This window comes from Equus przewalskii, chromosome 24 (genome assembly GCF_037783145.1).
Source record: "Equus przewalskii isolate Varuska chromosome 24, EquPr2, whole genome shotgun sequence".
Lineage (NCBI taxonomy): Eukaryota > Metazoa > Chordata > Mammalia > Perissodactyla > Equidae > Equus > Equus przewalskii.
The window spans coordinates 804,191-827,627 of NC_091854.1; the positions used below are offsets into that span (position 1 = coordinate 804,191).

The 23,437-nt window shown below is 39.0% G+C and overlaps 1 protein-coding gene across 45 annotated transcripts in view; it reads right to left on the reverse strand.

The window, feature by feature from the left end:
- Positions 1 to 23,437, reverse strand: part of CDC14A (cell division cycle 14A) — a 164,350-nt gene that overhangs the window by 92,521 nt on the left and 48,392 nt on the right. For 41 of the 45 annotated variants that reach the window (XR_011532512.1, XM_070592426.1, XM_070592428.1 and 38 more), the window contains one exon: positions 7,647 to 7,726. Coding sequence is in view for 39 of the 45 variants with exons in the window: in XM_070592426.1 (XP_070448527.1) it covers positions 7,647 to 7,726 (80 nt within the window). In the remaining 6 variants the exon portion in view is untranslated. Of the gene's footprint in view, positions 1 to 7,646; positions 7,727 to 7,795; positions 7,890 to 14,454; positions 14,624 to 23,437 lie in introns of those variants that run through there. The other 4 variants (XM_070592429.1, XM_070592434.1, XM_070592437.1 and 1 more) reach the window with 4 other exon arrangements.

Below are 23,437 nucleotides of genomic sequence, written 5' to 3' on the forward strand. Positions count from 1 at the left end.
TTCCTATTAGATAAAATAGCACTATTTGATAAGCCATTTATTTCCAAGACTCTCAGGAAACAGCACAAAAACAGTTCCACAAATGGCAGCATATTATTCTAATCCCAAGAGATCTATTTTGTCCCACACATGTGTGGATCAGGAAACGTGCTCTAGAGTGTTTGAGAACATGAGTTCTGCCGGGTGTTCATAGAAATTGAGGGGAGTGGGAAAGGATTTGCGATGAAGTACTTGGGAAAATTCTGGGTTAAACCAAGTTAAACAGGTTATTTTGTGACTAAGAACCATTCAGAATCTTTAAAATGAGAATGTACTTTACAAATCTCCTGAGAGTTCTAAATGTATTTGATCACTGAATCTTTTTTTTATGCCATGGTAGATATTATAGAGCAGTAGCTCTCAACCTTGGCAGCATATTGTAATCAAGTCGGTAGTTTTTATAAATCCCAATACCCAGATTTCACCCCAGACCCATCATATCAGAATTTCCAGGAGTAGAACCCAGGCATCAATATTTTTTAAAGCTTCCCAGACTTTTTAAAACCAAGTTTGAGAACCAACATAACTTTGGGAAACACTGATCTGAGTTCTAGCCTCTTCTCCAAGCTAAAATAAAATAGCTACACAAAAACGCATTCATGGACCTATCCAGGAAGAGACCCACCAAAAAAATAACCCTAAACTAACAACTGAAGATAAGACATCCAGCTCATCCAGCGTTATCCACTGGATGTCAGCGCAGCCCGCTACCCTCACCTCACCTCTGCACCCAGTCACTATTTTTCATGTCAAGCTTTCTGTCTTCAAAACTGGGACCCTGGATATTATTTATTTTCTGTATAGTTTTATTCTGCATTTAATTTTATATGTCATTGAAAAATATGCTTTGAGCACATTTATGAATCATCATCAATACAAAAAACTTACCAAACTGATACATGTGGATTGATAAACAAAAAAGTAAGCGCAAAATGAAATTAAAAAGCACAAAAGAGACCTAAAAGATTTGTGCTATTTAGCTTGATTACCTTTGCAATGTTTTGTGAGACTTATAGTTTTCACAAATGCTGTTTTTATGAACACCCAAGAATGTACATTTGAAAACCACTGCCGTTGACTGCCAAGAAAACTGTCTGGGAATTCCACTCAGGGTTGGTGGTCTTATGGGGCCTTAGACAGCTGTGATTAATAGGACTTTGTAGAATGATTGGCCAATAGTATAGACTATAAATTTACTAGTACACTGAAAGGAAGAGAATCTAAAAAGATTCGTACCAGGCTTGCCAATTCAAATGCTGCTGACTCTGACCCCAGAACTGAAAGGCCCCTTGTTCCTTGAAGGCCAACTGCTAAGCCACCACTAAAGATAGATGGACTCAAAGAATTAAAGTAGGTGAAAAACACCCTATTCCTCTAGTTTTCAGCTAAAGTCATTCTTGATAAACACGCCGGCTATCCTTAGTACAAGTAAAAAGTATAGTTTTTGACGCTACTTTACAATTAAATCGGAACACCCTAATACTGACTTACAAACAGTAACATCAGAACAAACACTTCTTGAGTGTCACACCAAGCCAGAAATTCAACTCTCTCTAAAGTCTACTATACCTAATGTAATCCAGGATAGTCAGTAAATGAGAGCAGGGGGTGGGGGAATTGGGTGGAAGTGGTCAAAATGGACAAACTTCCAGTTATCAGAGAAATAAGTACTAGGATGTAATGCACAACATGATGACTCAGTTAACACTGCCGTAAGATGCATCTGAAAGAGGATAGAAGAGTAGATCCTAAAAGTTCACATCATAAGGAAAACAAAAAATTTTTTCTAACTATATGAGGTGACAGATGCTAACTAAACTTACTGTGGTAATCATTTCGCAATGTATGTGTCAAGGCACTGTGCTGTACACTTTAAACCTGTGTTGTATGTCAGTTATATTTCAATAAAACTGGAAGAAAAGAAGAAAAGGAAATAAAGCTACCCAACTCTTTTTCTTTTAATTTGCCTCATCTTTAGAGAATGTTTAACTAGGTTAATAGAAAACTATAATTAAAAATTTTTTTAAGATGAATCCAAATAGAAAAACTTAATCAGATATCTTTTTTGGTTATAATAATGTACCTACACTGCAAACACTGTATTATACAGCATTCTACCGAAGCTACCATTATAAAAGACAATCTGTACCAAACAAATGAAAACTCACAGCACCTAATATCAGCACCTGGATTGCTATTCTCCAGTTTTCATCCTAACATGAAATGCATTCACGGGGCCTACCTCTAACATCTCCTCCAATTCGCAGTTCCCCCCGGTTAAACCTCTTTCCTCAGTACTCCTAAAATACCAATCTCCTAACTCTAATAAAGCAGTATAGTTGTTTTACGTACCTACGCATTTACAAGTCATATAGTGAGTTCCCTGGAGCAGGTACCTAGTTGTCCTAAATCATCTTTAGATCCCTAAGACTTTTACAGTGACTGGCACAGAAAAAGCAATAAATAAATTAATGTATGTATTCCCTGGCACACAAGAAAAGAGCCCAATCTCGGCCTTCAAGAGAAGAGTCAGACATACTTGGTGGTAAGTCAGCCGTTCAAACACATAATTACAATAGAAGACATATGCTTTAATGGTATACATAGCAAATGTAATGGTGTATGAACAAAACGTAATACACAAAATGTAACAGGGAATTCTAGGCAAAGGACCTGCTAAGCCTCTCTGGAAAAATGAGGAAAGGCTTTCCAGAAGAGACTGCTCAGATAAATGTTTGTTGAATGAATAAATCTTGAAGAACAGCATTATTTAAATTCATAGTAGCCTTAAAACTCCCTTATTAGAAACACACTAAAAATATATAGCACAAAAGGGAACATGGGCATTTCAGTGAAGATAGTACATAAAGATGCCAACCACACCTCAACAGCCTTCAAAATAGTCTTCATTTTTAAAAAATTTTAAACCAAAAAACAATTACACTTAAAAGGAAGTTCCTTTAAGGCTTCCTGTTTTTTAAATAAAAGTGTTAATGCAGCAGCAGATTAAATAAAAATCTAGACAACAAAAATAAAGGTGTCATTTAACAGCAAACGGCGTAAAAAACCCAGTGGATGACAGAATCCAGATTCTAAGTGAAGGCCAAGGCAGTGAGGGCTGACCAGAACCAGGATGAAGATGATTCTTGACGCTACTGCATTAGCCTTAGTCGGCCTGGGCTGTGGACTAAAATCAACTCACATCTGATCCTAGCGTTGGGGAAAAAAATTCAGTTTCTTTAGTCAAATTCCAGCCAACTAGTGGTATTCAACTAAGTTTTTCACTAAATTATACACACTAATTTGTGATATTTTTTGCTTCAAATGCATAGCTTATGAAAAGTCTGGATTTAGAAATGCAACTTAATGTAAACAAAACTCTTTGATGTCTTGAGTTATCAGAAAGACACAACTCAGAGTTACACTCAAGGTCAAACTTTTAGTAGGAAATAGATTCCCAAAGCAAGGAACAAATGCCTCATACTTGCACTTAGCATTTTGTTTCATATAATGAGTATCTTTATGCAAACGGATTACTAAAATCTCTTTATCTCTAACAACAATACTATAATTTTCCCATAGTATTGTCTCAGTTTCTTTCCTCTAAAACACACTTGAGACCATATGAATTAAAAAACTGCAATTAAAATGATAGGAAACAATCTAAATTTCTACTTGGTAGAGGCCAGTTAAATGCATTCTTGTACATTACACAGAAATAAGACAGAATGAGGAAGGAAGCTCTCTATGTACTGATAGAAAAAGATACCTAAGATGAGGTAAGTGAAAAAAATTAACGTGCAGAATAGCATATATACTAAGCTATTTTGTGATAAAAATAGGAAAAATAAAAACGTGTATCTTTATTTTTTATATGTGCATAAAGAAATTCTAGGGGCCAGCCCCATGGTCAAGTGGTTAAGTTCATGTGCTCTGCTTTGGCAGCCCAGGGTTTCACGCTTCGGATCCGGGGCACAGACCTAGCACTGCTCATCAAGCCATGCTGAGGCAGCGTCCCACGCAGCAGAACCAGAAGCACCTACAACTAGAATATACAACTATGTACTCGGGGGCTTTGGGGAGAAGAAAAAAAAAAGATTGGCAACAGATGTTAGCTCAGGGCCAATCTTTTTTAAAAAATTAAATACAATAAAATGCTTCTTAAAAAAAAAGAAATTCTAGAAGGATATGGAATAAACAGAAGTTATTGGAATACTAGAAGTTATTCAGAAAGGACTAGAGAGATGAGGATAAGGATGGGAAAGGGCATTTTCACTGTAAACCTTCTTATATATTTTTAAAATTTTTAAACCATGTTAACATATTTATGTTTTCAAATATTTAAATAAAAACAATCTGGAAAAACAAGCTATAACTTTAATAACTTTGATTTAATTCTATGTTAAGTAATAATAACTTTCTTACTATCTTTCCTTCCATTCTAATCTTAATTATTTAAAAATTCTAGTTCTCAGGAAACAAATTAATTACCCAGGCCATTATAAGCTAGAAATATAATTTTGCTTAAAGGAAGAATTTATTCTTTCCTCCTTTTCCAACATTTTCATCTAAATTGACAAGGACAACAAGGGTCATCTGTGTAGTGAAATGGAAATACATCTCCCTTGACTTCTGAATGGATAATATCACAAGCATAAAAATTAATATACATTTTTCACTTAAACTGCTTAAATAGTTATATCCTCCATTGGACTTACTGACTGGCACTACAATTCTACAAATGTTAGAGCATTACAATTTCCAGGTGCGTGTGGTATTTTTCAAAATAACAAAAAAAAATTGCAGACACTTTTTTTTTAAATTGGCCCTGAGCTAACATCTGTTGCCAACCTTTTTTCTTCTTCTTCTTCTTCTTCCCAAGGTCCCCCAGTACATAGCTGTATATTCTAGTTGTAGGTCCTTCCAGTTCTGCCATGTGGGACGCCACCTCAGCATAGCTTGATGAGTTGTGCCATGTCCGCGCCCAGGATCCGAGCCTGCGAAACCCTGGGCTGCCGAAGCGGAGCGTGTGAACTGAACCACTCGGCCATGGGGCTTGGCCCTGCAAACACTTTTCTTATTTAGAAAAGAAATTTAATGAGCCCTCAGTGTCTCCAGGAAAAGTGCCTCAGTAATCCCATCACCGTTACTGGCCCCTCTCTCACCACAGACACTGTGCTCCTACCACAGAGAACTTCTAAAGTTATTTTAGATACGGCATCCTTTCCAGGGCTTTCCGTAGGGTATATCTGTGCCTAACCTCCCCTCCTCCATTCCCAAACCCTTATCTATGTTTAAAAGCTCAGTTTAAATGTCTGATACTTTCCCAAATCTCTGTCAGAATCTTTTCTTCTATTTTTATAGCTTATTATGTACCTGTAGAGCTACTCACTCCTACTAAATATGTGACCATTAGAAGAAATACTTCCTATTCATATTTAGCATATCCTTGTGGATAATTCTTGTTTCTTATTAGTAACAGTACTAACAACACTGAGAAAAACAAAAACCAGGTACTACACCAGGCACAGTGATAAACGCATTACCTCATTTAATCCTCAAGAGAGCCCTAAAGCCATTTTACAGAAAAGGAAACTGAGGTTCAAGGAGGAGAAGTAACTTGTCCAAGTTACTACGCTTGCTATAGACAGTAAGGAGCAGAATGAGCCTTCAAACCCAGTGTCTCTGCCTCCAAGGCATATACTCAACCACTTTGCTCAGAGCTTAGGCAGAATGATTACTATTATCATCAGCAGCACAATAGACTGAAGGTTGCTGTTCTCCTAAAATTCATATATTGAAATCCTAACCCCAGTGTGACGTAGTAGGAGGTGGGGCCTTTGGAGGTAACAGATCATGAGGGTTGAGCACTCATGAATGGAATTAGTGCCCTTATAAAACAGACCCCAGAGATCTTTCTTGCCCTCCTTCCACTATGTGAGGACACAAGGAGAAGTCAGCAGTCTGCACCCCGAAAGAGGGCCCTCGCCAGAACCTGACCAGGCTGGACCCTGGGCCAGCCTCCAGAACCGTGAGAAATGTATTTCTGCTGTTTATAAGCACTCAGTCTGTGGTACTGTGTTAGAGCAGACCAGACTGACTAAAACAATTACCCATTTCTAAAAAATACAACTGTGTTTTACCAAAAGCTTTCAAATTATAGAAGCCATTAGAAGCGGAAGAAAAAAATAAAAAGCTTTGTTTTCATCATTAAAACTCTCCTATACATAATCTGTCACTTTTTAATCTGCCCTTCAATAGCTAATTAGCTCAACTCTAGACTGCTTGAGGGCACTTTCCTCTCACTGCTTCACTCCTCGATTTCATTGAGAGATCGAGCACACCGGGTGTCATCTGCCCCATTCCTCCTCCCCACCTTGACACCCACCCTGTGCCTCATAATGCTCCCTCCTGTGGTCTGAGAAACAGAGGTGGGAATCCCCTGGATCTTAAGGGATTTAGTCTTAACTTATTCATTCAAATATTTACTAAAAACACTTTTTTATTTATTTACTTTTTTTTGAGGAAGATTAGCCCTGAGCTAACATCTGCCACCAATCCTCCTCTTTTTTTTGCTGAGGAAGACTGGCCCTGAGCTCACATTCGTACCCATCTTCCTCTACTTTGTATGTGGGACGCCGGCCACAGCACGGCTTGCCAAGCAGTGCCATGTCCGCACCCGGGATCCGAGCCAGCAAACCCAGGGCCACTGAAGCAGAGCGTGCGAACTTAACCGCTGTACCACCGGGCCGGTGCCTAAAAGCACTTTTAAGTATCAGGCACTGTGACCTGCCCTCTTACAGGAGAGGAAGGAAAACAGACAAGCAAGGAGGCCTCCTCAATCCTTCCCGGTCCTTTCTTTCACTGTTGTTGGTAATTATGGTATTAGTAATAACAACCAATCCAAATGCTTGGAGATTTCGACACACAAATAAGCAAAAAGGCAAAAATATTAGAATCATCTACAATTCTATCAGAGATGACTGTTGTCGGAGTTTTGACGTATATTCCCTTCTATTTTTTAAACAAGTTCAAGTTTACTCAAAATTTTTAAAGACCTTTTTCCGGTGATACTTAGAAAATATTCTTTCCCAACGTTGTAATAAAGACAGGCTTCCTCAGGATGAAAGCTGGTTTTGTGCGCTAAACAGATGATTTAGGGTCCCCACTAAGGATGTGCTCCTGGAAGGAAGGTACTTGGAGGGTCTTATTCTATATACCTAGCCCCTGATATTCAGTCAGAGCTCAATCAGTGCTCATGAAATGAAAGAATGAATGGATGAATCAGTGATGTACATTACTGAAATCCAACGAATCTTGACAGGGTTGTTTGCTCATAAATCAGGCACTGTTTGTGCTTAAGTTGTCAAGATATAGAAAGGATTCAAGGAAAAAATTAATTCCTAAAAGGAGAAAGCTACTTTATTCTTACTAGATAGGGGGAAAAAAACTCTGCAAAAAGGAAATAATAAAAACTACCATCTCATTTCATCCCATATAACATAATGGTCACAGTCTTAAGACAATTTAAAAAAACAATAATCCAACTCTAAAGTCGCGAGCTGTCCCGCAGAGGGCTATAGCCCAAGTCTCAAAAGCAGTTATACCTGAACGGAAGATAAGGGGCGGTTGAGCCAGATAGCAGTGCTCTGTAGGCTTCTTCTGGTGTCTTCTTTAAATAGATTACCTAAGACAGATAAACAACAACATTTAGAACACCAGCAAAAAATGACGCAAAACTAATTTAATTACTCACCAAGTTTGCATTTCACGTCTTCCACTTTGAGTGTCAACTGTCATGGCGATAATGTTGATCTTTAGACGGCAACCGAGCTGCCAAAATTTCCTTTTCAGCTTGAAGCTGAGCAGCAGCCTTTGACTTAAGCATGGGTAAGAGCTTAAAGACAGAGGGCAGAGCCATCAAGAGGCCGCCCAGGGCTGTCGACAAGGCACACTGCACAGATACAATGGCAGGGTTTTCCCTTCTGGGAACAGAACAATCATACCTCCATTACTGTACTCTGTGCTCAACAAAGATCAAGAGTCCTCCCTGTCCTACACAGAAGATCTGCCAGAGGTAATTCTGTGCCTGGTGAACTTTGAAAGAGACATCGCAGGGTGATGACAATACCCAGGGAGGGTCTACTGCGAGCGCTCCCTCCGCCCTGAGGAAAGCCCACTCAATAATCCCAAGGAAATGAGCGGAAACGCCTGCAGGTGAGGGCGTTGGAACACACAGTGGCTTGGCTCTTGCTATCAAGGATACTTATAATTCCTCCAGTCCAGCATGATAAACTAATGTTAAACAAAGAAATAAACAAAAAAAAGAGCTCTTAAAACTAGTAAACTTCTAGTGAATCAACTTATTGACTATATAATATGTGCCCGGGTTCTATCAGGTACTGGTACCTATCTTAGAATTTACATTCTTATGGGAATGTAAATTCCTGGAAAAAGAATAGAACGGCTGCTTAAGGCAAGGTAGCCATGGAGGGGTCTCTGGGAGCCTTTAGGGTATCAAGATGCAAACAGTGAGAGCCGTGGGAAGAGCTGAGGGAAAGAGGAAGGGCTTTCTAGGCAGTAGGAAGAACAAGCGCCAGTTTTTGCTGGGGATAGAGAGCCTGGTGAGTTGGACAGAGAGGAGATCGGTGTCACTAGAACAGGAGAGAGAGGGAGAGCCAGGCAGTGGCCAGATTGTGAAGAGCAACACAAACCATGGAGTTTGGTTTTATTCCAAGTACAATTTACTATTTTAATTTTGAGCCAAGGGCACTGGTCCTTTTCCTCTATAGTTTGAATCGAATTTGATTCCTAAACCCTCTCTACCTAGAATTAGTGGCATTATTTTCTTAATATGTCCCAACATCAAAACACTATGCTTTTCAATGACAAGAATGAGAGTCTCAGTTCTTAAAAAGTAGTCTTCCTCTCTACTTACAAAGTTTCTTTGAGCATTACGCTTTTCCACTAGCAATATATTGCATTTAATTATTTAAAATTTCAAGTCTAGAAAACACCTCGATTCTAAATTCTCTAAAGAAAGAAAACTAAAATAAATACACAAAAGATACTACTAACTTTAATAAGAAAGGCTCATATTCATTTGACAAGTCAACATAAAGGTCTGATAAACCAACCAACCAAAGCGAACTGAACATGAAACAAAAACAGCACAGAAAATGAAACCACTGTGAAAGAATGCTCTAGACATGAAGCACTCATTCTACAAATGGAGAATCATGACCCTAGTTGCAGCTCAAACAATTAAAAAAATCCATTTAAACCAACCCTAGCTTGAAAGACCATTATCAGTAACCAATATTAAAACAGGATTTTGCTGCACCCTAATGAGTAGGTTATATAATATAAACAGAGTTGCTTATAATGCAGTGATTTCTCAAGCCTAAAAATGTAGCAGTATTTGAAAGTTGACTATGGCTGCTAAAAGGGAAAGCTGCTTGGAGAAAGCTTCTGAGTTTGGATTAGATAATTAAAGCTTATACAACAACCTTTGAAAAGCAAAAATACATTTCCCTTCTCAGGAGCAATTACATTAATTCCCTGTAATGCTGAGGCAGTCATTCTGCATGAGGGAGGCAACAGGCCACATCAAATACTTCTTTAGACTGCCTACCCCACGGGGTTTGCTACTCATCTTACCTGCATGACTTAGCACACATGACCCATGTTCTCACACTGTAAGATGAGAGTCTTTGTTTTTATTTTTATCCCAGTGCTAAATTATTAATAAGTGCAAAGTGAAACCCAACAAAGCCATCTAAATTCCCAGGAAGATTCCAGGAGCAGGTAAACGCAATGACCTTTCACAACCTCATGTCAGGCACTTGTAGAGTGGTGAAATGTAATAAATGAGTGTGTTACTGAACGCATGCACGCTAAGGTCATTAAAATATGTTCCATTTTTCTAGGAGAAAATATGTCATGAATTCTTATGATAGATCTTTTTAGATATGTCTCCTATTAAAAAGAGAGAGAGAAACTAGGTCTGATTAAAGCTCAGAAGGAAAACAATATTTATTTACTGCTGAGCAATCCAAAGCTCAGAAAGGTAGAGAACTTTCCAAACTCACATTGCTGCTCTGTGACAGGATTAGCCCACACTAATTCCATACATCACATCTGCTTAAAAATATAAATGCGGGCAAAAGCAGCACAATCTGGAAAAAAAGATTCCTACTCCTCCAAATTCCTAAATCCCATTACACTTGACTTTTAAAATTAAGTGACTTCAGGGCTGGCCCCATGGCCGAGTGGTTAAGTTTGTGCGCTCCCCTGTACGTGGCCCAGTGTTTCGTTGGTTCCAATCCTGGGCGTGGACATGGCACTGCTCATCAAACCATGCTGAGGCAGCGTCCCACATGCCACAACTAGAAGGACCCACAAGGAAGAATATACAACTATGTACTGGGGTGGCTTTGGGGAGAAAAAGGAAAAAAAAATAAAATCTTTAAAAAAAATAAAATTAAGTGACTTCAAACTGTTAAAGGGAGGAAAGAGTACTAATTATATTTTCTATTCTCTCTACATTTCCTGTATTTTGTAAAGATGTGTATTAATTTGTTTTTTTGAGGAAGATTAGCCCTGAGCTAACATCTGCGCCAATTTTCCTCCACTTTACATGTGGGTCGCTGCCACAGCATGGTTGACGAGTGACGGAGGCTCACACCAGGGGACCTGAACCCGTGAACCCAGGCCACCAAAGCAGAGTACACCGAACTTAACCATTATGCCACCAAGCCAGCCTCGTAATTTGTTTTTCAAATGTGGAGTAACTAAATCAGTTATGAAATATTAAATGTGTACTCTTTCCAAAAATAAAATCTATATTTAATTAATACTCAAAAATGTATTACTATATATTCTAATATTTCTAAAAATATTTTCTAAATAAAATTAACTTCAAAGCATCTTCTAAATATCCTGATTTCCCTTTTCTGATTCTCAGGGGAAAAAAAATACGCTACTTTTCTCACTAGATATTAGCATATATGAACCCAAACCAAAAGAATCTTCCCAAACTTTGATTGATAAAATGTAACAAAGCCCCGTGCATAGTGCTTGGTGTACCATGCATTTTAATGTAGTTGCCCTGAGAAGGGAAATGTATTTTTGCTTTTCAAAGGTTGTTGTATAGCACATAACCATGGAATAGTGAGTACATGCATTACTTTTATAAAATTGCACTATTCTTGCCAGGAAGTCTTAGAAACCTTCTCAATAGAAAAGCATTTGATATATACTTTCTTATTTTTAATTGTCTAGGAGTCAACCAAAGTGATTTTTTTCTGCTTAATTAACTTTGATGCCAGATACCAAAGACCCAAATAAGTCAATTTCTCTAAGAAAAGATTCTTAAAAAGCCAGCATTCTAACTTATATATATATAACCAATAGCTATGAGGTTTTTATTTAACAGCATAATTAAAATTACAGTACTACAAGCTAGCATAATATATGTTGTTTCCCAATAAACCAACGTTTGCCAAACTTCAATTAATCGTGCATCAACTTTCCCACTTCTGCCACCACATGTAGCACCACATACTACCACTTCTCTTTAAAGAGACATACATACTCTTTTAACTTAAATCAACTTATTCTAAAGTGTTTTACATCATTGCTACCAATGGAAAATCATGTCACTTGCCATAGAGGCTACACATAAATGAATATTAAAATATATAATCTTAAAATTTAAAAATGCTTGTGCACACCACTCACTGAGAAAGAATGTAATAAATATCAAGTTTGGACTAATTTTATAGAAGAACAGCAGATCAACCTAGTAAGTTAAATAAAATCCTCTTAGAATTAATCTGCAAATACTTCTAAATCATTTCTTTAAACTAAATACTATGGTTGTTAAATCCTTAAAGCCCGTCAAAAAATAATATATGTGAATTTCAGAAGCATTTTGGAATTTACAATTATATTTCTCTACTCAGTTAACTTAATCTCTCTGATACACAAGGGGTAATTCTTAAAACAACAAATGGCTTAATATAGTAGTCTAAACCAGACTTCAAGTCACGAATTTGCTAACGGTCTTTCCCTGGGGACGTCAGCCTCAGATCTTACTATGTTTTTAGTTTTATTTTTAGGTGCTATTACTTCCCCCAAAAAAAGGCTCACTGCAAAGAGCAACACACACACACACACATATCCCTAATATTTAAAAATGAAACCTGTGCTGCTAGGTTAATTATATCTATATTTTACGATCTGGAAAGTGGAAATACTCTTGAGGATTTGATTTGGCCATCCAAGAGAATATTCTCGAGTTCTGGCATTTAATTTCCTGTAATTTGTTTAATATTTTATTTGTTTATAAAAGAGGAAACAAATGCTGAGAACAGCCTTTCCCAGTCAGGTACTACCAGCAGAACGCTGACATGTTAGCTGTGAAATCAGCATTCCAATCATTTCTGAGTCAATTAAATTTCTTCGAAATAGAAGTTTCCAGAAAACAGATGTTATAACTTAAAAACAGCCTAGAAGCACTAAGATTTACCAAATATAGAAGACTTACATCAAAAAGGAGAGACTCTTTAAAAGTTTCAGACAACTAGGTTTAGCATATGTACAGAGTTCTAAATGCGGACATTATAAAGATGTCCCTATGGTATGTGCTCTGGGTTCTAGTCCATTAATTAGCAGTCATGCTTGTGCTCCTTTGCCCAGCCCCATATCACTTAAAATTATCATGCTTGTAAGACAAGAGTTAAGGATGGGGATGGGCAGAGGTTAACAAAGAAATGTTTCTTTCCCTGGTAAAGCTAACTAGTATAGAGCACTGGCTTGGTCTGAAACCACTGCTCCTTAACTGGCTTCTCCCATCGTCCCCCTTTCCCATCAGGGGTTCCTCCCAGTCAGCCACACTCAAAATTTCAAAAGTCATCTTTGACTGGCCATTCCTTCACTGCACCCACTCATGTCACATCAATACTCAGACTGATTCTTTCCCCCACAGACTCTTTCAACTATGAGGTAGATCCAGGATTGAGGGACTGAAACATATCATTTGGGGTGACCAGCAAAAAGATACAAATATCTTTTCTAACTTTACAAAAATATCACTAAGGTCCCTCCAACAGCCTTGAAAGAGGGGCCCAGGCAAGTGAGGGGCCCCAAATCTTAAGTTTCATTAGCTTCCCAGTGAATCTGCACTTGACCTTCATGATTATCATTATCACCTTATTTCAAACCCTTATCACTGCACCTCACCATTCCCTAAACATACTTGACACCTTCTGGCATCTGAGGTTTTTTTCTGGAACACTCTCCACGCCATCTCTGCCTATTCAAATTCTTCCTATTTCATTAGACCTAACTCAAATACTGCCTCCACAATGGATTTCTTCTTCAGCTCAGAAACCCTTCCCCTCACTCTTTAGACTCAATTCTAAGAGAGATAATGACCACGATAAAGATGATGATAAATACAAAAAGTTATATAGTGCATACTATATGCCAGGCACTATTCCAAGCACTTTACGTAATTTGGCTCATTAATCCTCATAATCACCCTGAGATGGGTTCCATTAATCCCCATTTCCATTTTACACATGAAATGCTGAGAATCAGTTACTCAAGGTCACACTGCTAGGGTGTGGCGGAGTCAGGCAGTCTGGCTCCCCATCCGTGCTCCTAAACACTTCCTGATGGGCCCCTTACAGCTCTGTTGTGATTAACTTCCTTTATACTAATGTGGAAAGCTCCTTGGGCTCAGTAACCAAGTTTTCCATACTTCTATAAGCATTACAATGCCTCCTGTCAGACAGATGCTCAGTAAATACATGTTTAGTGAATGACAGCTTTAAACTTGTAAGGTACTGAGAGTGTATCGACCCTAGAGAGTTAATGCAGTTTAATTAATAATTAGTGAGTGAGATTTTTAAAATATGTCACTACAACTTCAGTTGTAATGCCCAGGGGAGCTAGTGAAATTAACTTTTTGAGCCCAGTTGTATGAGAGCATCAAATTAGGTATAGTCAATTCCTCAATGATTTGCAAAAAAAAGAAAGTAAGAAAAAGATGATTTTAAAAATAAGAGCTCTCACTCAAATGATCTGTATTAGCTTATAGAAAGCATTTCAAGAGCAAGGCATACTACCTGACCCAGACATTCATTCTCCTACTTCCCCTGTGTCTGTTCTGAAGCTACACTCAGCCACTCTCAAAACCTTAAAAAAGGCAGGAAGCAGGAAGTGGAACAGAACACAAGTCACCAAAGATCAAGGTGTATTTACTTAATGCTTACAATTAGCACAAGATCCCATACGTATATATGTGGACAGAGGGAAAGTCTGCAATCTCATTACAGAGCTTAAAGTTATTGACAACAAGGGCTCTAAAGGGGCCTGGGGAATGGTCCACGAAGGGACCAGACTCACCGGAGCCTTCCTTGCATGCTGGTAGCATTTAGACGGCCACCTCTCCTCTGCCTTGGGACCACAGCTCTAAGTCACTTTGGTAAGGCAGACTTCTTCGCCACTCGATGAGATCAGGCCCCTATCTTATGTTCTCAAAGCTCCCTGCCCTTCTCCAAACTCTTCCCCCGGTTTGTCATCACATGTTTCTGTGGTTATTTTAGTCTGCCTTTTCCTGTCTAGGCTGTAAGTCAGAGAACAAGATTTCTGTCTATTCTGTATCTGCAGGACTCAACACTGTGCATAGCACACACTCAAAAAATGTCTGACAACTGCATGAACAAATGATGGAGAGAAAGACAGCATTTTATGTGAGAACAAGTGTGACACAGTCACAGAACATGGGTCATCAACTAGAGCCTAGGTGACAGAGTGTAGTGGTCAGGCACCCCAAGTCTGCAGCCAAGCTGCCTGGGTTCAAATCCAGGCTCTTTTACTTATGACCTGTATTACATTAACTCTACGTGCTTCCATTTCCTTACTTATGAAGTGGGGATCACAACTGTAGCTGCCTCATAAGGCTGTTTGTTGGGAAGATCAAATGAATTAATAATATACGTAAAGTACTCAGAATTTGATCTAGCACATTGCTCTCTCCCTAGCAAGGGACCAGAGAAAGGAGATAAAACTTTGGCCCCAAAATATTTTTTTTTCTCCTTTTCACCACCTGTATCCTTGTGAATCTGGACCCACAACTGTATTATTTCTGACACCTTAGCCCTAAAGCCTGTCTATGCGTACAAACATCAAAACATGAGGTTGTAAAGATCCCTCATGATTGCCATACACCAAAACCATAACATATAGACCATATAGAGCATCATTTAGTACAACCTTCTCATTTTAAAAGTATAGACATTGATCCTCGTCTCAGTTCCGCCTCTTCCAATAGTCTCCTGAGTCTCCTGGTGACTTAACATCAACAACCATAAAATAAATGCCCTGGCTCCTGTTTTATCAATCTGTGGTCAAAATATCAGAAGATCCCAAGGTGGCCCACATCTCTCTCCAACAAAGTACATGGAAGCAGGAGGGAGTTGACGCTGCACTCATTTTTTCTTATGTGAACTTCTCATGAACAGAAGAGTAAGATTACCAGGCTGGGTTTGTTTTTAGGAGAGGAAAGCAATTACCAGCTACCTGCAAAGAATGAATCACAGAAGTCCACGGGGTGAACATCTGAAAAAACACCCTCTCAGATGATGGGGGGCCAGCCCTGTGGCCTAGTGGTTAAAGTTCCACACGCTCCACTTTGGCAGCCCAGGTTCGAGGGTTCGGATCCTGAGCATGGACCTATTCCACTCATCAGCCATGCTATGGAGGCAACCCACATGCAAAGTAGAGGAAGACTGGCACAGATGTTAGCTCAGAGTGAATCTTCCTTAAGCAAAAAAGGAGGAGGATTGGCAACGGACGTCAGCTCAGGGCGAATCTTCCTCACACACAAAAAATACTAGTAAAACAAAAAATAAAAAACACACCATCAGGTGAGAAACTCTGCAAAGATTTGAAACATAAAACTTTTAAAGTCTCCTTCTTGGCTCCCAAGATTTTGTTTCTCAGACTTCTTAAATGTCAAGGCACTTAATTTATAAACCGCTTTTTCCGGAAGACAGCATTAAGTCTTAATTGTCATATGCAAGCACAAACAAAACGTCTAATTTTATTATTTTTAGCAACATTTTTTTCTTAATCATTTCCTCCCATTATAACCAGTGACTGAGAAAACAATATCTGCATTCAACTTTAAAATTAAAACAAAAAAAAGGAAAAAGGCAAATATTTCTCAAATGCACAACTTATTCTACTTTTGTTCTAATTGCTTACGGAAATAAAAATATTCAGTGTGAAACAATCACTTACAAATCAGATAGGTAAATCTGATTTACAAACCAGAAATGCAACTGTATATTTAAAACAATCTTATTTTATTCAGTCTATTTTAAATCTATTGTACTAATAGTCTAATTAGAACAAGAATGAATGCATCTTGTCTTCTACAGTCTTTGAACACATTGTGAAAGAAGGTAAGTCATTCTTCCTGTTCTTCAAGTTTTGAGTCTATTATAAATCATGGATTATGAGGCCTGCAAAGTATAAGACAGTACTTAACAAATGTGGAGGCAACACTAATTACAGAAGTAAGGCAGAATGTGATGTTGAGTCTTTATCTCCATCCCTTGTCTCTGCCCTAAAAATACTTAACAATCCTTATGAGAACAAGGTCTAGAAATGATTATGCTTTTTGGTTGAGGTGATGTTTGCTCGGAAATACTCTTATGTGACATCTCTTAACACTTTAATTTGAATTTGAGATACGATATACAGTGAACAAGCAGGGAACTTTATCCCATATATTAGAGAATTAGTTCAGAATAGAAATACTCTCTCCACCACTCTCATGGGCGTAATTACAGTAAAACCAGTGGGAGCTCTTTGAAGGGCAATTTAGAAGAACTGCAGACAACGTCAGCCATGTGTGTCTTCCCAACTAATCTGATGGGAACCAGAATCTTCATAATCAGCCTGAAAAGATCTCCTTCCAGAACTGACAGCCACAGCCAGGACAAATATATGTCTCTTGCTAGCAGAGTCTCAGTAACACTTACAGCCTTCTCGAGCCTGAGGAGAGCTCATGTTCCAAAACAGACATGGCTAAGCTGGTTGTATCTCATTGAACTAGCCCAGCCCCTTATTAAGCAAACCAAGGAAACACTAAGCCAATGTTCTCAGCACACAGCAGTTTAAAAGGACCCTTTAAAGCAGAAAAGGAGAAAATATTTGGTCCCAAGAAAACGTGAGCGCCTAGTCTCACACAAGCTGAGTACAGGGCTGCTATGTTACAACACACAGGTAAACACAACACTGTATATCATCTATCTTTCATCTCAGAGGCGGCCTCTGTATAAAACACAAAAACAGACTGGCTCCAGAAGATCACTTGAATAACACACACTCTCAAACGGAATGGTTTCATGTTAAAAACTCCTCGAGCTGAATTTCACTGCGTACTTCTGAGTAGTATGAGTTGTATTTCATAAAACCTTTCAAGTTAAAGAAAAGTGAAAAAAAGTGGGAAGAACATGTTCTTTAAACCAAGGACTGAAGTTGATCAAGCTTAGAAGGCAAAGAACCATAATTTCATTTATGATGAAGATGTAGATGAGAGATCCACTACAATAGACCAAGAACCAGTGTTTAAATCCTTTTAACACCTATTATGAATTACAGAAAGTCCTTAACTTGTACATGAATTATATTCTAAAAGCTTATTTGTTAAGGCTAATATTTAGATCTCTGGAAAGAGTTCCCCAAAGATAAAAACTTACTGTTGTTAGTTTCCAAGGCTGGTCCAAAAATGATAATATATTCCATATTACAATTAAAATTATATATCTAAAATAAAACTTGGGAGAAAACATTTCAAAACTAAAACAAAATAATTCAACTAAATAAGTGTGTTTACTTTTTAAATTATCTTCCCTCAACACTAACACTTGAGGAAAGGCTGGATTAGCAAAACATGAGGAACCCAATGCACATGTTTATGACTCTAAAGTGAACTCTGGATTATTTCAAATGTTTTGATTGGTACTTTGTTATATCTAATTCCACTTGGAAATGCATAGCCTTCTTCAATATTTGGCATTATGATTAGGATGATTTAAAAATCTGAGGCAATGGCAGTCAGGGCAAATATTAGAGGGGAAAGATTTTCTTGACGTAACCAGAGGGAAATAATTGGGGAGAAAAGTGAACAAGAAAGATCAAAAACTTCCTGGACATGCACAGGAGGAAGACTGCCAAACTTGCCAGGGATGGAACTCAACCAGGGTGCAAGCGCACTGAGATCAAAGCGTGCTTTTTTCCCCGTGGACTTATGGTAACTTATGGCAGCCTAAGATCTCCTAGAAGGAGGGAGGGAGGTAGACCAGACAATCAATTGTATTCATTTTAGTAACTAGAGCATACAACTGAGGGACAACAAACAAACAAACAAACAAAGCCTTTTCCAATGTAGTCATCGTATTCTTGTTCAAATTGAAGAAGTTAGTAGGTGAGGTGTTATCCAAATTTCTAAGACAGAAGCCACACAACACGTGAACTAAATCTCAGATCTAGATTCTCACAGTGACTTGTAAGCTAGTGTTCTTTGAATTGACTCAAGAATAGAAAACTAACAATGAACACAAACAAGGCACTGGCTGTTCTCTTCCAGTATTCACAAAGTGTTGTTGCTTAGAGAAAGCAAAAGAAACAAGAGCTCTGCCCATCCGTCAGGTGTTTGCAGAAAAGATTCTGTGGCAATTTTACTGTGCATTAGCCCAAACTGCTCAAATACATGCCACGTGACAGAACTGTCCTTCAAGAACATAATAGAATTAATCACTCTTAAATGTGTGTACATTTTTTTAAGAAGTAAGCATGTTCCCCAAATATTTGAGTTTACTAATTTCACAAACAGTGGAATTGAAACAAGTGAAGGCAACTTTAATTTAAAGCAACTAAATCCAACCAACAGCTCTATTGTGCACAGGCCCAACATATATAATATACAAGAAGTCTGTCCACCTTCCCTGCAGCTACTGGGAATTTCCCTCCCCTTCTGGCTCACCCCTCTAGGCAGAACCCACTACTTCCAGAGAAAACACCTCCCCTTCACTGTTGGTCAGCGATTTCTCACCCTTATCTTTTTTTTTTTTTTTTTTTGAGGAAGATTAGCCCTGAGCTAACATCTGCCATCAATCCTCCTCTTTTTGCTGAGGAAGATTGGCTTTGAGTTAACATCCGTGTCCATCTTCCTCTATTTTATATGTAGGACGCCTGCTACAGCACGGCTCAGTAAGCGGTGCGTCGGTCCACACCCGGGATCCGAACCAGCCAACCCTGGGCTGCCGAAGCAGAACGTGTGAACTTAACTGCTGCACCACTGGGCTGGCCACTCACCCTCATCTTTTGATCAGCAGCAAGGCTTGCATTGCAGATTTACTCGTCGTAGCAAGGAAAATGAGGAAGAGGAAGAAGAAAGGAAAAGAAGGAGATGAGCAAAGAATTTGCCAATTCTACACATTGGTGATTCATTTCCTCATTCAGCAGAGTGAATGGTACCAGGCACCATGGATAATATCAAGAACAAGGCAAATATCTTCCTGATCCCATAGAGCATCCCTTGTATGTAACTTCAGATCTTCCAAGTCAGGCAATCCCAACTTAAAATATTCCTCAGAAAAACCTTTAAAGCTATTTAAGATATAGATATCCTGACTTCTCCCCCCTGAGATTCTGATTCACCAGATATGAGAGGTCTGGCCCATGGGTATTTCTAATACATAATTAGGTTGAGAACCAATGTCATAAATATTATCCTTACAGAAGTCAGAAGGCTAAATATCTGAATTATATCACAGAACTACAAATATACATTATTTTCTTAGCTTTAAGTGATAGCTGATATAAGAAAAGAGGTCCACCTTCTCAATGAAATTCCAAGGGCACAACAGGCTTTGCCAATGTCGTTGACAACCCATGTGACAAATCCACTTCTCCATGCATGTGTCTACTTGTAGACACTGAGTTACATTTTAGGGATACATAAATGAAGATGATAGGGAAGGCAGACATGTAAATAATCAGATGATTATGGCACAGTTTAAAAGAAATTTGAAACACACAGATAACTATCATGGAGAGCTTTCAGTTGAGTTCTAAAGGATGAGTTTAAAAAATCTTTTTAGGTGCAAATCAGATCATTTCAACTCTCTAACAGTTTCCCATGTCATGTAGAATGAAATCCAAACTCTTCCCCTTACATACAACCCCTGTCAGAGACCGCAGACTCATCACCTACATTAGCCTCTCCACCCTCTGTGCTCCAGCCACATCGGCTTTCTCTTGGTCCCTCAGTCACACCCAAGTTCATGCCCACCTTAAAGCCTTTGTACCTGGTAATAGCTCCGCCTACAGTGTTCCTCCTCTTTATCAGCTTAACTGTCATCACCTCAAAGAGGGCTTCTCTGAACTTCCCATCTGAAGTAGCCAGCCAGTCCCTAGCACGTCGCCACACAGCTGTTACCGCTGACCTTTCATTCGTTTGTCTCCCCCAGTAGAATATAAGCTCTATGAGGACAGAGATTTTTCTCTCATTCATTGCTGTATCTTTAGAGCCTAGAAGAGTATCCCGCACAGCTGCTCAATAATTATCTCTTCAACGACAGAATGAACAAATGAACCAGATGGAAGGGGAGAGGGAAAGACTATTTCCTATTAAAACTAATAAAGAGTTTTTATTAAACAGTGAAGGCTATGGAGCCCTCTACTTCCCCCTTTTGACTAAGCTACCAGGAAATTCACTACAAAGTTGTGAGCTTGAGCAAGTCAGAGCCAGTTTCTGTAACATGCAACAAAAACTTCCAATTATTAAAGTACTGCTATCCAATATGCAAGCCAATTAAGAAAGAAGGACTGGGGGAAAGGAAGGAAATAAAGCAACAGGAGATAAGCGATCAGAAACACAGGAAGGAGAAAGAGGGGGAAGTAGTCCAGGGAAAAAGCACAGACAAAGATGAGGGCTACACAGAGACAGCCCAGGACTGCTGGATGAGCAACAGGCATAAAGGAAAGCTGAGAGCAAAGGATGAGAAAAGGGGTAACTGGTTATTTCACACAATGGTGTTAACTTGGACTATGGGTGTCTAAATAAACTAGGGGTTGCTGACAAAGAGAGCAAGAAGGACTGGAATGCCAACAATACAGGGGAGTTCTTGTCGCTCCCTTTTCTGCCTCTTGTGACAAGTTACTTAATTTCTCTGGGTCTCCTAGCACAGTGAGGAGGAGGAGGGGAGAAGGATGGGGGTGGGCAGGCAGGGCAAGAAGAGATCCTCTCTAACCTCTGTTTCTGTAACTTAGTGAAGAATCACTGTGTACAGCTCCCATGATGCAACTCTTCAGAGGAGAAATTATCCTCTGGATTGCCAGAGGAGACACGGTAAAGGCCACAGACCCTCTAATCTCATTCTGAAGTCTTGGATTTAACCTGAGGTCCTGGTCAACCAATGTTCCTTAAAAAAAAAACGTAAAATAGACTTTACAGAAGGAGCCCCGTGGCCCACATTCTGGGTAAATCTCAAAAATTTTAATTGCAATAGAAGGATCTTAATCAACAACTTATATCTGACTTCCTCTTCCATGAATTCAGAAGTAAAATATTGTCATCAGTCAGTACACATATATCAAATTTAACATCTAATATATTTTTTAAACTTTGTGCTAATAATGGGATAGTCCCATGCCAGGATTAGGTGGTGTTGTTTTTTAACTCATACATCTGACTTGGAGGCAAAAACACAGAATGATTTTAGAAACTGGTTTAAAATGTTAACCCCATTTTGTCACTATTTCCATTATTTCACAGATGTGTTTCCAGAAAAAGACTAAAATTTAAAATCTGGTTCTGGGTAAAATACATGGCTTGCTCCCAAAACTACAACTCACTTGCAGCACTAAGAATTTTCTCAAAATTTCAGACATTTCTGAAGGGAACATAAACACTTTGCCACATTCAAACTAGTGGGATTTAGGGCTTCCTCAATTCCAAGACAGACAATATCCTACCATGCTATTAGGAGAGTTACAGCATAGCCCTAAATTCTTTGTACAGGAGGGGTCCATTCCTATAGGTTCTAACAAGCAGTCAATTTCAAATTGAAGGCACTGCAGCTGAGGCCCTGGTGACAGAAGCCAAGGGCAGGGCCTGGGGGGAGGGGTGATGTGATGAAGATCCTGAGCTTGGAGTCCGTCTGCATCGTTTCTTACACACTGTTAATACGAGATCAGCCACCATGGGAAATCTGATATTTCATCTCTTTATTCTTAAAACAAAAGAGACAGGCACTATGTTGAGCACGGGGGATACAAATATGAGTAAATCCCTTTACCCAAGGAGCTCGTTCTAGGAGAGAGAGATGGCAAAGCAAGTAACTACAAAGAGCTCATTCTAGTAGATGATATTACACATAATTAATTGCAAGACAAGGGGAGAAAAGCTATAATTAAGCCATGCTCTGGTCAGATTGTAAGAAATGACAAAATAAACAGCTTGGGGTGGGAAGTGGGCAGACAAACTACAGAGAAAACATCACGAAAGATTTCTCTGAGAAGGAATTATGTTGGTTTTTTTGTTAACTAAGAAATTTCCCAAAGCAGGTCCCACTAAATGACTCACATACACCCACTTGAGAAAGAACTGTAAAGTCTGATTCACATGGAAAGGCTTGTCTGTCTGCTCATTAATTTGAAACTAGGAACCACAAATGTTACTCCCCTATGAAATTAATTCTCTGAGGCACTGCCACAACTCTGAACATTTCTTTTAGGCTAAAGTTACCCTTTCCTAGCCCTACTATTTACATACTTTGATTAACCGTGAATTGCTATCTAACTACATCCCTGCCTTTAGGTGCTCATCATATAAGCTTGGTTTTTCATAATGAAAATTCAAAGGCCCTACAAGCATTTGTCCTGGGGGAATGAGACGGGTGGGGGATGGGTGGGCACAGGAGAAGCAAGGTGGAGGCAGAAGAGCAATGAAGAAGAGAACTAAGCAAAACTCAGAGACAGGCTGGCGCTAACATGGGAACCTGGTAGGTGACGTGGGCTTGGTCCAAGTTTATTACCGTGGTGACCATATTTTGGGCACTAAAAGTCTTAGGAATAACTCAACGCACAGCAACCTCAACAGGAGCTACAATTAGCTCCTGCTTTATTTAAAATTTCAGAAAGTAGGGGCAGGCCCTGTGGCCAAGTGATTAAGTTCACCCGCTCCACTTTGGGGGCCCAGGGTTTCACCGGTTTGGATCCTGGGTGCAGACATGGCACTGCTCATCAAGCCATGCTGAGGAGGCATCCCACATGGCACAACCAGAAGGACCTACAACTAGAATATACAGCT